This window comes from Tachysurus vachellii, chromosome 1 (genome assembly GCF_030014155.1).
Source record: "Tachysurus vachellii isolate PV-2020 chromosome 1, HZAU_Pvac_v1, whole genome shotgun sequence".
NCBI lineage: Eukaryota > Metazoa > Chordata > Actinopteri > Siluriformes > Bagridae > Tachysurus > Tachysurus vachellii.
Genome location: NC_083460.1, coordinates 38,485,804 through 38,502,839, shown reverse-complemented (window position 1 = coordinate 38,502,839; position 17,036 = coordinate 38,485,804). Strand labels below are relative to the sequence as shown.

Here is a 17,036-nt window from a genome sequence, read left to right as displayed (position 1 = left end):
TAAGATGCAGGTTTTTGGGATGAGAGAAGAAACCAGAGAACTCAACCTACACAGACACAGTGACAACAAAACTGCAAGACTGCAAGTAGCATTGTTGTTGGAAATGAGGTGTAAATTAATCCCAAGAGATTTTTGAGTCAGTATGTTCTAATGTTATATTTAAATCATTTCAAGAAATTATTTTAAGGGACTCAGCAAATTGTGTCAAAATCCAGCACAGACATGAATATAAAGACATCTGACTGATATTTGTTGAAGATCTTAAAGGTGGGGTGTACGATGTTTGAAAGTTGACATTTGAAATCACCAAAACAAACACCCCCCAACCCAAATGGGTCCCACCCCTGTATTTATAGCTCCGCCCACACATACATATGCAACACAGGCAACTAATGGAAAGAAATGTGTCTTTATCATAGCTGAAGGGAAGAACAATACGATTGCAGGTAAACAAACAAGCAAAAATGACACACAAGCATAATCATGCAAAGGACGACATATATTAGTTCTGTGAAACAAAGCAAAACTAACGTTACTCACCTATCGAGAAGGAAAAAAGCACCTTGCCGTCCCTTCGCAGGCCTTCCCGCTCCTTCAGTTCTCTCCAGCGCTGGAAAGCTGATCTTATATTAACACGGGTCCTACTTCTTGCCTTGTCGTTAGCCTTTTTTCGCTTTTCGTTTTTATCCGCCATGTCAATGTTTCAAACACTTTCGGCTAATGTCACACATACGCACTGAACACTCTCTCCACGCATATTGACAAGACCCGCCTCTTTCTGCTCATTGGCTACACGTTTGTTTTGTTTGTAGGCCCAACTCAGCTTTCTGAAGCATTTCTTAAACAACGTGCACCCCACCTTTAATTTAACCAGCACAAGGCAGAAGATCAACACATGGATTATACAAACTGATTTATAGGATACAATTGCTGGCTAAATGTTATCTCCCAGATGTTGTCTAAAATGTGATATGTAAAACAAATCATTTAGTGTTTTAGGTTGTGCAGAACAAAAATTCTAATAATGAATTTAGTCTGCAAGTTTGCATATTTGTTTATGTATGAGATATGGCTAAACAGCAGTGGAAGCTCATAGGTTAAGGCTCGGGATTACTGATGGGTTTTGTGAACAAATCCTTGCAACACTAATTTGTCACTGTTGAGCCCTTGAGCAAAACCATAACCATAATTTCATCCCAAAAACGTTTTATAAAAGGTATGAAATACAAATCTTTAAAGTGTTGTGTCCTCACAGCTCTAGGGTCTGTGGTTCGATGAATTGGCAAAACCATCCTAAATTGTGTGTGCTGCTATCTTGTCTGGGGTGTTTTTTCCCACCTTACATCCAGTATGTATTTGTGTGTGTTTGTGTGTGTGCTGCTATCCTGTCTGGGGTGTTTTTCCCACCTTACGTTCAGTATGTATTTGTGTGTGTTTGTGTGTGCTGCTATCCTGTCTGGTGTGTTTTTCCCACCTTACATCCAGTATGTATTTGTGTTTGTGTGTGTGTGTTTGTGTGTTTGTGCTGCTCTCCTGTCTGGGGTGTTTTTCCCACCTTATTTCCAGTACGTCTTTGGGTTAGGCTTAAAATTAATCCCAAATGGTTAGTGAAGATGAATAAATGTTCTGGTGCCCAATTTTAGCTCCCTTTCCTGTTCTGCCATATAACCTCTTTTTACGTCCTTTAAAAAACAATTTCCTCTTTGATAGCTGTAGGTTTGATATTGACCTGTTTTATTTTTTATTTTTAATGATCAATTGTACAACTGAAGTGCATAAACGTATCTACTGTACACTCTTTCTATCTTCAATCCTTTTGCACTCAAATTGACATCATTTCCCATTGTACACTTGTCAGCTCTACTTCAAATCTTTCCTCTGAGAATGATTCGACCAGGCAGCACAGTCAGTTCCTTTGTGAAGTGTATGGAGGGCATCATTTCCAAGACAGTTTGCTTTGTTCCTATGTAAAAAGCAATGTTCTGTAATGATAATGAACACAGTGAAGGCATTCATACTGTATGTCAATTTCTTTTCATCAAACGTACAGTATATTTCATATGCATGGATTCTTTTATCTAGCTTTAATCTGGCAATTACCTGGGTCTAGGTGTATAAATAATGATCATATGCTGTCATGAGCACTCTAATCCCTAAGGGTTGCTTCAAGGTAGTACAAAAACAGAGTAAGAAAACTGACTTATAACTGGAATCATACACATTCTTTTTTTGGTTTTTTTTTTTGCATTTTTTGTCAGTATAAATGTAGCTATCGCTGTCATACACTGTCTATAATCTACTCTAGTAAGAGAATGCTAATCTGTACACAGGTCTTGATAATCAGCACAGATCACTGGACACTTCAGTAAACCTTGTAAGACAACAAGCGATCTTCTAGAAAGCAGATGTGTCTGAATTCCAACATATATAGAACATTCCCACAAATGGAAAGATGTTGCAGAAATATTGAATCTCAAAGATCTAAGGATGATGAAAAGCAGGCATAGGATTAAAGGTTAAGAGACAGTTTCCAGTTTAAGGAGTTCAAGGAATGAATAACAGATATAGGCATGATCTTCTGTTGAATTGATTCCAGCCACAAAATATTGGATTCTACAATGAAACAGTTATAGAAGGTTTAGACACACCTGAGTCATGGTGGGGGCAAATTGTGTATATCAAGGGTGTCCAATCTTATCTACAGAGGGTGAAATGTGTGCAAGTATACAAGTTCATTCATTCATTTTTCTACCACTTATCCGAACTACCTCGGGTCACGGGGAGCCTGTGCCTATCTCAGGCGTCATCGGGCATCAAGGCAGGATACACCCTGGACAGAGTGCCAACCCATCGCAGGGCACACACACTCTCCTTCACTGACGCAATCACACACTACGGACAATTTTCCAGAGATGCCAATCAACCTACCATGCATGTCTTTGGACCGGGGGGAGGAAACCGGAGTACCCGGAGGAAACCCCCGCGGCACGGGGAGAACATGCAAACTGAGAACAGGCGGGAATCGAACCCCCAACCCTGGAGGTGTGAGGTGAACGTGCTAACCACTAAGCCACCGTGCCCCCCAGTATACAAGTTCTACCTGTTAAATCTCTGCCTTCTGTAGACTTGGGTGTGGCTTCTGCTTAGTTGGAATAAAAACCTGCACCGGCTCTGTTCAGATTAGATTGGACAACCCTGGTGTAGAGTAATTTCTGGAGAATGGATGAAAAGGAGCCAGAGATCTGTACAATATCGTAGAGGTGCTTGTTGAATAAAACATTGTGAAGAACCAGTCTGTCATCGTTATATTCTGTTCAAGCATTTCACAAGTTGTTCATGTTGTCGATCCTTACGCAATCTGACGACGATCCCATACAGTCCTGATCAGACATGGGACTTTCTGTTATCATAGATAGTTTGGGATATGTCAATATCAGCCCCAGACATCACGCCCACAAACCGTTGGCTGAACTGCTAATGAATACAGCACAGAAAACTGGAACCACTTCAGGAGTTTTGAAGTCGCCAGTCATCTGATTGGTTGATTCTACAGGATAAGACGTGTGTGTTTACGGTTTGCCCAGAAAAGAAGCCGACACTAGCTTTGTCATGGAAGAAGAGTTTACATCTGTGTCAATGAACAGGATTTTCCAAATTATGTGCACTTCTTAAATGAACAAATTACGGTTGCATGCCGGTCTGTTTTTGTGGAAACATTGACATTACATTTTCACACACCTAATCATGACACTGAACAAAACGAACTGTGATTGGTTACTGTTGATTTTTGGTATTGCCTATATTATATATTTTTTTAAACAGCTGAAAGAATTGTTGCCAGTTCTATGTTAGATCTATAAGCTGTATTTCTTTAAAAACCAAACTTTTTAATTGTGTATAATCTGAATATCAATTCTGATTAGAAATAAAAACATTTTTTAAGAATTTGCTTCATTCATCATCCAAACTGATGAATCTTAGTTGCAGCAAAATCATAAAATTGCATCACAAGTTGAAGCATAATCTAAATTAAACACTAAACAGTAAGTTTAAGACTTACTTGATAAAATCATAGTAAGGCTAAAGATTGCTTGGGATTAATGAGCATTTATAGCAGATACATCAGCCAGTATACACAATGGCACATTTATTATTTTGGAAAAGACAAATTTAGGCATTTGATCCCCAGGATTCTTGAGGATGAATGGCACTACAAAGGGAGGTTTATCATGTGTGTCTAGATTTCTTTGTCTCTTTCGGCCACGGTCCTCCCACACACACCAGCCAAGAGGCGGTACTTGAGCAAAGTATCATGAGGAAGAAAAGTTTGATCATGAACTGAGAGCAGAAGCAGTAGTCAGATTGTGTTGCCAGATTGGATTCTATCCCATAATAGTCTTGGTTTCATATTTAATGGGAGAACAATGTTATAGGTTGGAATTTCTAACATGGGGGAAAGCTGTGTGTTCGTTAAGTATATAAGTTATTCTTTGTAATATATTTAAGGCTTTTAAGGCTAGGCTATGTCTGGTTGTTAATTTCTTTATGTTAACAAATTTTGCAATGCCATTCACATTACATAGGAATGGAACAATATTTAAAAATAAAAATGATAAAAAAAAAAATATATAACATATTGCACTTAGTTCACAAAGGGGAAAAAAATACTTTTTACTAGACATCTGATCTCATGTTATCTTTTTAGTGCCACCATTTTTAAGTCAGTAATAAAACAGATATTTTGAATTATTTAATGCTTGGCTAAATATATCCTTAGTTATAAGATTTATAACTATGTGTTATAAAGCGTATAATTAAAGGAAGGGAAATGTGTTTTTAATATCTATAGCTTATACAATGCACAGACCCAGTTATTAAAACATATTGATTTCTAAGGAACACCAACAAATTAGCAAAATAAAGTGTGTATTTGTATTTAACACTAAATAATAAACACTACTATAAATAGTGCAGACTTTTCATTCAGGCATAATGGAGCTTCTAGATATAATGTAATTCCCACATGTGTTTTTTTCACAATGAAAACACATTTGTATAAATTAGAGTAGGCTGTTAGAACCATTTCAGTTCTTGGGCAGAATGAATTGGATTTAGTCCATTTTTCTGCTTGCTTAGGAAATGGAAAAATATAAGGGGAAAATATTAGTGATTAACTAGCTAGATAGTATCTTGCTAGCCTGCTAGTATTAGCTATTAGCCTCTTGATTACTATCTTATTTTCTTGAGCTCTAATCGTTCACAATGCAAAGTAGCTGACAGCCTGATGGTCATTTTTAGGTGGTATGAGGAATTATTTCAACACTTCATCAGCATTAGTGCTATAACTAAAGCTTGCACAGTTACTTTTCTCCCATTCAGATCCATTTATGTTCATTTGAAGATGTGAAAAAAAGTAAAACAAAAAGTACTATAATGTTTATTTTGCTATATTAATGTTATTTATTCTCTACTCAATTACATTTTTAGACTGTTTTAAATATAATAATATATTTATTCATTTAATTTATTTTGTTTGAATATTTCATTTGTTCCTTATTATTGTTTTTACTTTAAATGGTTTTTCATTCATCATATTTGCAGTGCTGTGTTTGGAACAATACACACACACACACACACACACACACACACATATCTATTTTATTTATTTATTTATTTATTTATTTTTTATGTAATCATTTTAATAAACAATGGACATCACATTATGCAATAATACATACCTATACTGTAAACTATACAGTGATTTAAATTAATGATCATACAGCAGGAATGAGGTTGAAATTATGTATTTTAAATCATGTCAATCTGGCAACCCTTACAGGGCTGGGACAAAGATCTACTTGGAACTGGAGTGAATTTTGGCAAAGTTGCAGATAAGGATGGTTCGTAGTGGATCTGGGAGGGTTTAAACTTGCTACTGGTTTGGAAATTTTGTGGATCAAGTCTGGCAACCTCTGCCCCAGTCCTTGAGCCAGGACCGCCGTTGCTCTGGCTCCAGTGCTGGCTCGGGTTCCTCGGGATGGCTCGCGCTGATGAGTGCTGCAAAGTGTCGGTGTAAAAGCTCTGCGCCCTGCGCCATGGCTTCAACCAGCCGCCGGTGCGTCCCCGGTCAGTGCAAACGGCTTTAATGCACAACAAAAGGCGTGTAAAATGACCCTCCGTGTTTGAGGAAGACGGCTTAGGTGCAGGAGTTTGCTCAGATTTGAGGATGCGCTCCAAGCGCGGATTTTGCGCGTTTGGTTTGGCCTTTTTACTCGCAGCTGTACTTCTGACCCTTGTTGAGATTGCAGAAACTAATGTACTGAATGAAAGTACAGGTGAGTTGGAGTATCCTTGAATGAACGTGGTTCTGCATGGAGCCAGTCTTTCTTTCTTTCTTTCTTTCTTTCTTTCTTTCTTTCTTTCTTTCTTTCTTTCTTTCTTTCTTTCTTTCCTTTACAGACTATGTAATGCACAAAAAAATCACACTGCAAAAATGTATTTTGGATGAGTCAATAAGTTGTGAGATCTTTAAGATGATGCTCCATGCTTTAACTGAGTGCACAAATTAGCACATAAAACCTCCTTCCCCCATTGTTAGTGTATAATCTATAAATAAAGACGTTTCCTTTTTTTTAGTGATATTTATATCATATTCAGAAAGGAAGGAAATGATTTTAAAAGGTTTTCTATGGATCACAATTAGACAATGTGGCTATATTTGTCTTTTCTTGTTGGTATGAATTAATAGTCTTGAAATAAATAGTTTTGTCTTTTTTTTTGTTTTGTTTACAACAGCCAACTTATCAAAGTTAAATATATTTTAAGTTAAGTGATTTTTTTTTCAATGAAACTTGCATTTGTCTGTGCTGTTTCCTCTCCAATGGCTTAGATTGCCACACTCTGGCCAGTTTTGGGGAGAAAATTTCCTTATCCTCTGTTCATGACATCTGGGTCAAAATTGGAACAATGCTCTCAGTTGAAAGAGTTTTATAGACAATGGACGTTTCTGACTAAGTCTTCGGAAAAACACATTTTTTAGGCCTAGCTCTAAACAGTACTGTGGTCATTTGTTTGTCTTTTTAAAATGAAGCATGCATGCAGTACTCATTTATTCAAACAGTTAAATAATAGCAAATCATAACCATCTGGTTGTCTTCTGCAGGTAGCTCTCACGAGGGGAATGTCCGGTACGAGATTGTTCATCCACAGAGAGTGGATTCAGATGGCGGTTTTATCTCAAACCTCGTATCCTACCGTATGAGTCGACTCCGCCGGAGGCAGACGGGGGACAACGTTGAAAGCCTGCCCAATGTTTTCTACCATCTACAATACAATGGCGAGGACTTGCTTTTCAACCTCACCCTGAATCCATATCTTCTAGCTCCTGGTTTTCTCACAGAACGGCGCGCAGGTGGACTTCGGGGCTCCACGTTACATTCTCCTGGCAATTCTCTGTGCTACTTCCTTGGCGAGGTTTGGAGTGAGTCAGCTGCCAAAGGTCAAGCAGCTGTGAGCACCTGCGATGGCTTGGTATGCTAGCTGGATTAAATCTGATAGGGTAATCTTTTTTAATAGTGGAGGAGCATTTACAGTGATGAATTCACTTAAATATATTCTCTAGTTACATTTTGACTTTGTGGGACTGTTTCTTATTTCTAGGACACTAGGCAGCTCCTTTCCTTAATAGTAACTATAAACCCTTATTTTAATAACTGGTTATCGGTGTCTAAACCACAGTGCTCTTGAATTCTCTATTCTGATTGGTCAAAAGGTGTAAAGTGGGAATCTCTTTTCTATGAGTCTCCAGTGCCAGTGTCAGAGGTGAAGTCATAACTAAAGAGAACGTTTTGCTTGTTTCTCATTGTTCCTCATTTTAAAGGGGGCATGGTTTGCTTAAAAAAATTTTGACCTGAAACATGTGGAATTGGAAGTGCACCACAGGAATCTTGGCACAGTCCTACTTCTACCTACAGGTAGCCTCAGATTCAGTGCCAATCGTTTCACATCTACACTTGTTTCTAGGGTCGTTGTGGGATAAAGAAGAGCTGAAGTGCCTTCATTGTTGTGGTCTCCATGTGCGTTTGTAATAACCTTAGATGAACACACCCGGTTTTGATATCAAGTGAGACTGAACCCAGACTAATGCTGTGAGGGCACTAGATTCTGATTAGAGTAAACCTGCAAGGTATGAAAACCACCTAAGGGACAGAATAAGAGAGACTAGTGTGGTTTCATTGATGCTATAAAATAAAGTGAGAACAGGAACTATCTTATTTCTAAGATATTCCATGACATGATATGTAATTAGAAAAGGATAAAAATTAACCACCAATTCAATTTATCTTTTATTTGTTACCTACGTACACTACTGTGATATGCACTACAGGGAGGAAAGGTTTTTAAATAGCTAGGATTAACATTTATGGACACTTAAGAAGTGGGCCAAAGCCAAAGTATGAAGAATATTTATGACTGGATTAATATGATTGGAATTTTAACTAAATCATCTCATTTGAAATACTCATTTCTTTATTTAACCCCTTAATAGCTGTAAGTCTATTGAGAATTATGTTAATTAAATTGAGAACGAATCGTGAAATTTGTTCAATTAACAAAATGACTAAATGTTTTATTCCAGTGGAACAACCAAGTCGTGATCAGTCTAATTCTACACCTTAGTTAAACACCACATATTTATGTTTTAGAGTTAATCCTAGTGCCACTGAAGTCCTTTCTTTATAAGCTTAAGGGTTTTATCCTCTAAGTACACCAGCCTTTAATAAAGCACTCATTTAGAGTCATTTTGCCAGACAGTGTATATTTGCTCTGTAGCTGATTCTAGCATTTACTATTTGTTTTAGGATTAACTAGATGACTCTACTAATGCCTTGTTAATAAAGAGTCATTTAGAGTCAGAATAAAGTCCACTCTAAGAAGAGCTTTCCAGTTTCCATTTATTTTAGTTCTATTCTGTATCAGAACAACTTATTAATGTGCACTGTCCCTTTTTAATAAAAAGCAAACAAATAAAAATAACTAAATAACTCTATTAAAAACACAGACAGTGTAGCAGGTTTTGGGTTGCCAATTTGAGTACAATGTGTAATTATTTAACTTCTTGTCTGGGTTTTTTTGAAGGAGCTCAAAACAGAAACAATGCTACAAACAAACTTTTTCCTCCTCGAGTCCTTTATATAGCCTGAGGGAAAGTCCATGTAGGAAAGCTATGCTTTGGATTTGTTGAGGCTTGTAATTAGTGTCAGTTTGGGCTGACTTCTGCGTTTTCTGTAGACAGGGCTGTTTAAACTCTCCGAGGAGGAATTCTTCATCAGGCCGCTGGAGCAGACCCACAGATCAGAAGATCCACAGGCTCATGTCATCTACAAGCGACATACTAATGAGCACAACAGCCAGAGGGTTCAGCCTTTATTTGAAGGAAAAACATTCAACGGGACCTGTGGAGTCAAAGGTGAAAGACCAGGATTGCTTTATAGTAGCTTTCTATATTTATCAGTTACAACCAAATGGTTGGGATTTGTAAAGTGACACCAATCCAAGTGTATAATGTAATCCTTAATAAAAATGTAACGATTGAAAGCTGAGAGATTCTGACTGAGACGTTTACTTTGGCAGATCATGGTAGAGAGAGACAAGTCGTGAGACAGCGAGAGCGCTGGGAGAAACGCCATCATCGGAGGAGACAGCGCTCCATCAGCAGGGAGAAATGGGTGGAAACTCTTGTGGTTGCCGACCCAAAAATGGTGGAGTACTACGGCAAGGATGGAGTGGAGAGCTACGTTCTAGCTGTCATGAACATTGTGAGTATATCTTTGTGCTCATTACAAGTGATTCAGACTTCAGATCTCCTTTTTTTAATTTTACAGTTTTTTTCCTAGTTTTATAACTGTACATATTTGACAGACTTTTAGACTGCAGTGTTCCACTTGCAAAAAAGTCAAGTGCAAAAATTAAATGACAAAGTGAAGCTGACTTAAAGCTGAGTGCCATTGTGACCAGACAGCTGAGAAGAAAAAAAGAAAAGCCCCACCAGGTAGACACCATAGGATTAGGCAAATTTCAGTATAGTAGCAGCTATAATTTAATATATTTCTACTTACAACACAAGAATAGGGGGGCACGGTGGCTTAGTGGTTAGCACGTTTGCCTCACACCTCCAGGGTTGGGGGTTCGATTCCCGCCTCCGCCTTGTGTGTGTGGAGTTTGCATGTTCTCCCCGTGCCTCGGGGGTTTCCTCCGGGTACTCCGGTTTCCTCCCCCGGTACAAAGACATGCATGATAGGTTGATTGGCATCTCTGGAAAATTGTTTGTAGTCTGTAGTCTGTAGTCTGTAGTGTGAGAGTGTGTGTGTGTGTGTGTGTGTGTGTGTGTGTGTGTGTGTGTGTGTGTGCATGCCCTGCGATGGGTTGGCACTCCGTCCAGGGTGTATCCTGCCTTGATACCCGATGACGCCTGAAATAGGCACAGGCTCCCCGTGACCCGAGGTAGTTCGGATAAGCGGTAGAAAATGAGTGAGTGAGAATGAACACAAGAATAGCAAGTTGCCAAATGCCTCTCTTGCACCCTTATTTGATTGAACTCTCTCTCTCTCTCTCTCTCTCTCTCTCTCTCTCTCTCTCTCTATATATATATATTTATTATGTATATATATATATATATATATATATATATATATATACATAATAAATATATAACTATATAAATAATATATAAAAAAAAATTTCCACATGGAGCTCAGTTTCTACACCATGTTTTTTAACTATCCAAAGTGCAGTTTGTTGACTTTCATGTACCAAATCATGTAGTTTCCTCTTGTTACTAACAACAGAAATCTGTGAACTGCTCTGAGACATCTTTCCTTCTATTGAACTGGTTCCAAGTCAGCTGACCTCATTGTAATACAGCTGCAGGCCCTTAGACACTTTTTCCAAAATACACATCGACCGGCTGAGCTGGTACTGCTGCTGACAGCCGTGTTAAAGGAAAAGACCTCATGAAACAAAGCCCTTTCCATTGCAGACACTTGGTTGTCTTGGACGGACCTGTTGTAAAGAGGAAACATTTTGTTTTCGCAGTTTCTCATAAAGCAGCTTTTTAAAACGACCCACCTTTCTTTGTACCTCAGAACCTTGCATGGGTCTGACTAACATGCATTCATTTCACAGACAGCACTTGAAAAATGACTCCATTTTAACCAAAAATAAAAGTTGAATATTTTCAAGGTAGCTGAGGCTGAAGAGAAAATAAAAACCAAAGCCAAGTTGTCTTTTTTCTCCGTTTTTTTCTCTAATGCTTTTGCCCTGCTATGGGATACTTTTTTTTTTGTGGAAAAGCCTCCTTTATTTGCAGCTTGGAATGTAGGGACAAGCAAGAATGAATGAGAGCTTTATATCTTGGAGTAACAGAACAAAGTGACAGACACAACAGCAAAGAAAATCCTGCTGCTAGGTAATAGGAATTCAGTAGACGGTACAACGCAATGACTTTTTTGTTTGTCTAATACTGTAAGTATGCATCTGTTTCTTATTTCCAGAGAATTTAATATTCATTCATTTTCTGGTGAAAAGCTTGAGACTATAATGTCCAAGCTGCAGAATCAATAGGAAACGATTACAATTAAAATGCTGCTGTTTCCTGACAGCATAACCTCAACCATGTCTTCCCAATTGTACTCATTTTTTAGTGACTTGACCTGAATTTAGACTCAGCCTCCTGCCGACGTCAGTCTGTTATCGACCAGCAGCAGCCACATGCCTCTTTAACCTTTATTGATTTCTATGTCTTTCAACCAAATTACACATTTAATGAGCTTGTGGTGTTTGGTCCATTAAGAGATACTCTCATGAGTATGCTTTTAAGTTCCTTAACCATAAATTAGTTTAAATAGCAATGCTTTCAGACAGTGTTTACTAACACAATGCAAATGAAGCTTTGATTGTGAAAGCGGCTCTTCAGGGATCGGGTGAACAACAGCCATCCTCCATCTTAGACACTCATTTACATTACTTTTTTTCCTTACACTTATAGCATTTGGCAGATGCGCTTATCCAGAGTGACTTACTTTTTTCTACAACTGAGCAACTGAGGGTTAATAGTTCTGAGCTTAATGGTTCTCACAACTTTATAATCAGTAGTCACCGTAACCACTGAGCTACCATTTTCTTCACTTTCTGAGAAGTGCTTTTATTAGTACTTCATTGTTAGGAACAAATTTTATTATTTTGTACCTGTTATTATGGGGTTTAAGTATGTTAGTCTTATGCAGCATACTTTATTCCAGAAGTGTTAAAAGGTTCCAGCCAAAGTGTATGAAAGTGTATACTTTTTTTTTTCAGGTTGCAGGGCTGTTTCGGGATCCAAGCATTGGAAATGCTATCAATATTGTGATTGTGCGTCTTATTCTGCTAGAACAAGATGAGGTAAGCCAGCCAGAAATGTGAGTATATTAATAATACAAAAATTGTGTTTCTAAATTCTACTAAAATTAATACTGTTGTTCATTTCTTTCTACTATAGTAATGTAAGTCGAGTCAGCCATTAAATAGAGAGCCAGCCAGAAAATAAGTATATTAACCTGTAGTGGATTTACAGTAGTAGGTATAGTTGAAAGAACAAAATAGACGTTTCTACAATTTCTAAAATTTACTGCCATTAAAATTGTACATGTATTTCTTTTTCTACCACAACAATGTGAGGAGAGCCAGCCAGTAAATAAAGAGCCAGACAGTAAATAAAGGAGCTACCAGTACGGATCATTAGTGCATTTGCTGTAATCATTACAATTAAAACAACAACATTTTTTTACATGCCAGTGTCGGCAATGTCATGGTTGTATGTCTCATTCTGCTAGAACAAGATGAGGTGAGCCAGCCAGCAAACACAGAGCCAGACAGGAATTGAAGGATATATATATATATATATATATATATATATATATATATATATATATATATATATATATATATATATATATATATATATACATATATATATATGGCCATGTGTGAAAAAATGTTTGCCCAACATCCAATGAACTGCAGGCCTCACTTGCCTCAGTTATATATATGTATATATGTATTTTTTTGCTGCATTCTAATGTTGTAAGTATTGTGGTTGTTTAGGTCTAGGTTATATGTATCCCATGTTTTGTTAAGTTTCTATTTTAAAAGAACACTATAACTACTTTAATCGATGGATTGATATTGTTTTTTGCATTTCTTGTTATGTTGCAATCAGGAAGACTTGAAAATAACTCACCATGCAGACAACAGCCTCAGCAGCTTCTGCAAATGGCAAAAGCACTTGAATATAAAGGGAGATGAACATCCAGTCCATCATGATGTGGCTGTTCTACTTACAAGGTGATTATATAAATATATAGATATAGTTTCATTATAACGGAGATCGTTTACACATTAACCTAAACATAAATAATCACAATTAGTAATATTAAGAAAGTAATTCTAAGTAAGAAAAGTCTAAAATAACCAGCATGAACAACACTTTAATAACCTTGTTTCAACTATTAAATAGAAGAATTTTAATATTTACAAAAGACCAGATTTCAATAAGTTACCAACATATCGTCACTGTCGGGCGGAAACCTCGTATCTCCAAAACCGTTATTTTTCAGGAAATTAAAAAAACGCCGTACCTTATCTGCAGTGCACAGGGTTTAGTCCGCGTTGCAGTGGATTGTCTTGCGCTAAATTCCTGTCCTCAGACAAGTACCAGAACTAGCGGGGGTCAAGATTTTTTTTCTTTGAGCCCAGTGTTTTGAAGACATTTACCTCAGAAGACGTGTTGATTCGTTGCGACTCTTCTTAAGGAGAAATATGCCGCGAAGCTCTCCCGCGGAGTGAGGAAGAGGTGGACAGTTGAAGTGTCCAATGGAGTTAAGAGATTTGCGCTCAAGCTATTTTCAAGACTTTAGATTGGTAACAGACCCACGTGGGGACTGACCAATAGCATCGATATGTGAAAAAATATGAAATTGACCAAATTTGGACATACGAGGTTTCCGCCCGACAGCGACGATATGCTGCAGTTGTAGTTGATTCTTTTTTATTTAAGTGAACTTATATGTCATAGATTAAATAAGCGCTCTACTAAATATGCAGATATATTTCATTAAAATTCATAAATTCATAATTTGTTCCTGCCAATGGCACCTAATGCAGAAAATAATGTTAGTCCATGTAAAGCATATGTATTTAAATTGCTTTAAGACATATTTATACTTTAACATTGGATAAAGCTAGAATGAGTTATAAATCAATAATTCTCCAAGGGAACACTCAGGTCTTTCAACTTTTGTGTTGACAGTGAAAGGGGTGGACATATCATATGTGCTGCCCAGTCCCATGTTTTGCTTGCCTGGAAACTAAATAATGTATGGCAAACTAGGTAGCTGGTAGCTAGTTAGCTATGTCAGACTAAGGGAAACTAAATTGTGGAAGAAAATTATCCTTCTAACAAAGTTTATTGTGTTGCTTCTCATGTTTATGTGCTTGACAAAAGGTTTGAAAGAAGCTGACCATTGCTGTGTTCTGTCCTTGCATCTCTCGTAATAGATGGGTAGCATCTATTAAACTATTGCAATTTTCAAATTTAAGAATTTTTCTTCCAACAAAGTGCTTCAGCTGTTTTCTGAATGTAGGTTGTTGCACTTGGTCTGCACAGCAATAAGGAATAAAGAGAACGCCAAACTCTTTAGTGTTTGGGGGAATGAAACATAAGGCTATAAGGCTAGATGTGCATTGAGAGAGGTTTCTGTGCTTAATATAGGCATTAGTAACATTTCTCTTTGGCATAGGAAAGACATTTGCGCTTCCACCAACAAACCATGTGAGACGCTGGGGCTCTCCCATGTGGCGGGAATGTGTCAGCCTCATCGCAGCTGCAGTATCAACGAGGATACTGGTCTGCCACTGGCCTTCACCGTAGCGCATGAGCTGGGACATAAGTAAGTCCTCCATCAACACTGCTAATGCTCAGGTTTAATCATTAATAAAATCATTTAATCATTAATCATCTGTTTAAGTTACAGTAAGATGCTCATAAATTATGAATTTGGTTTATTTTGAATACAAATGGATGTTAAATTCAGTCTCTGAACTTCAGCAAGACTGATAATAGTAATATACTAACACTCTCTGAGCACTTTATTAGTAACACCTCTACATGTACTCTATCATATAATTATCTAATGGGAAAGAATGGTAATGGGAAAATTCCAATTTTACCATGACATGATAGCTGGCTCCAGATTGGCTGGTTTGAGTATTTCTACAGCTGCTGATCTCCTGGGATTTTTGTACAAAAAAGGCTCTTGAATGGTGCTCCATTGACCTCCATTGAGGGTTAGTTTTACAGACCTTGTTGATATGTCAACAAAGAATGGCTAAACTGGTTCAAGCTGACAGAAGGGGTAAAGTAACTCAGATATCTACTCAATTATGGTTAGCCGAAATGCATCTCAGGATGTGCAACATATTGAGCCTTGATGCGGATGGGCTACAACAGCAGAAGTCTGCATATATTTGTCATATTCTTCTTCTGTCAGCAAAGAACTGAAGGTGAGGCTAGAGTGGATAGAGGCTCACCAAAAGTGTTTAAATGAAGACTGGAAAAACACAGCCTGGTCTGATGAATCTTGATTTCAGCTGAGGCACACAGATGGTAGAGCCAGAATTTGGTGCCAACAGCATGATTCTATGGCTCCATGCTGCCTTGTGGCATCAGTTCAAGCTGGTGGAGGTGGAGGTTAATTTGTGTGGGGAATGTTTTCCTGGCATACACTTGACCTGTTCACACTATTCAATCATCACTTGCCAATTTCAGTATCAGTATCACATGCTGACCATGTGCATCTTACCATGGTCCTGTTTTACTATCTTGTAATGGCTACTTCCTGAATGACAGTGGACCATATCTCAATGCAGTATATATACAGTATTATTATAGTGTTCCTATAATTCTTGCATATAAGAACAGCACATAATAAAAAAAAAATCAACATCTTTTAAAAAATTCAGCATGTTGCGTAAGCAATTTTAAAATTTGTTCATATTATTAATGGCTATGTTCTAATATATTAACTCTCGTAGGTTCTTTAACGTTCTATTTAGCTGTAACAGGTTTAACAAAATTACAGTGAAGTGTAACATAACAAGCCTAGAGAGGTTTCTATGAAGTTTGTGATATGTGATTATCCTGCCTTGATTATTCTCATTTGTGTACACCGAAATTACAGTAGTTGGTGTATTTGGCATAGCACTCTGATTAAGCTTCGTAAACATAGCAAGGGACCTTAATGAATGGGTAATAGCAAGGGTAATAGCAAGGGACCTTAATGAATCTCAGATTTTCCATCTGTATGATAATGAGGAGCCGTGCCAGTGTTTTACTGTCAAAAGCAGTGGCACCTCTCCCAGTACACAAATGAGGTCGCAGAGAATCGCAGCACATCTGTGAAACCTCCATGCGAAGCTTCTTAAAGTGACACCGGTGTGAATTTAAACGTGTTATTTATTAGTGGAATTCTGTCATGTTTGATTATGTGTTGCAAGGAAGTTTGGAGGCTCATGTGTTATTTATTTCTTTGTAATACCTTTGATAAGTGTTTTTGGTAACACCACATACATATATAATTAACACGGGGTTCTGTATTTCGTTCAAAAACATCATGTAAATTACAATTCGTATTTTCATCAACATAACAGTTAATCTTCAGGGTTACCCCAGCAAAAAAACAGGCATTGTAGGCTGATTGGTATATCTAAATTGTTCTTTGTGTTTGAGTATGGGGTAACTGTGCCCTGTGATAGACTTGCATCCTGTCCATGGTATATTCTGTTCCCCTAGTCTCCTGAAGGATAAGCTGTATAGAGAATTTGTTGATGTGTTTGCTAATATAGTGACATTTTCTATAAGGAGATGATTTTAAAGCTTATAAATTACTAATAAGTAATAACTTATAATTTACTGTTGTATAAAACCACTTTTATTGGAAAGA

At 37.5% G+C, this 17,036-nt stretch overlaps 1 protein-coding gene across 1 annotated transcript in view; it reads left to right on the top strand.

Moving 5' to 3' along the window:
- The first annotated feature begins 5,927 nt into the window (after positions 1-5,927).
- The window catches only part of LOC132856922 (A disintegrin and metalloproteinase with thrombospondin motifs 7), a 76,044-nt gene continuing 64,935 nt past the window's right edge, over positions 5,928-17,036 (top strand). Inside the window, exons 1-7 of the mRNA XM_060886803.1 lie at positions 5,928-6,335; positions 7,163-7,530; positions 9,292-9,469; positions 9,634-9,818; positions 12,355-12,438; positions 13,256-13,380; positions 14,835-14,984. Of these exons, the coding sequence (XP_060742786.1) occupies positions 6,227-6,335; positions 7,163-7,530; positions 9,292-9,469; positions 9,634-9,818; positions 12,355-12,438; positions 13,256-13,380; positions 14,835-14,984 (1,199 nt within the window). The 5' untranslated portion in view covers positions 5,928-6,226. The remainder of the gene's footprint in view (positions 6,336-7,162; positions 7,531-9,291; positions 9,470-9,633; positions 9,819-12,354; positions 12,439-13,255; positions 13,381-14,834; positions 14,985-17,036) is intronic.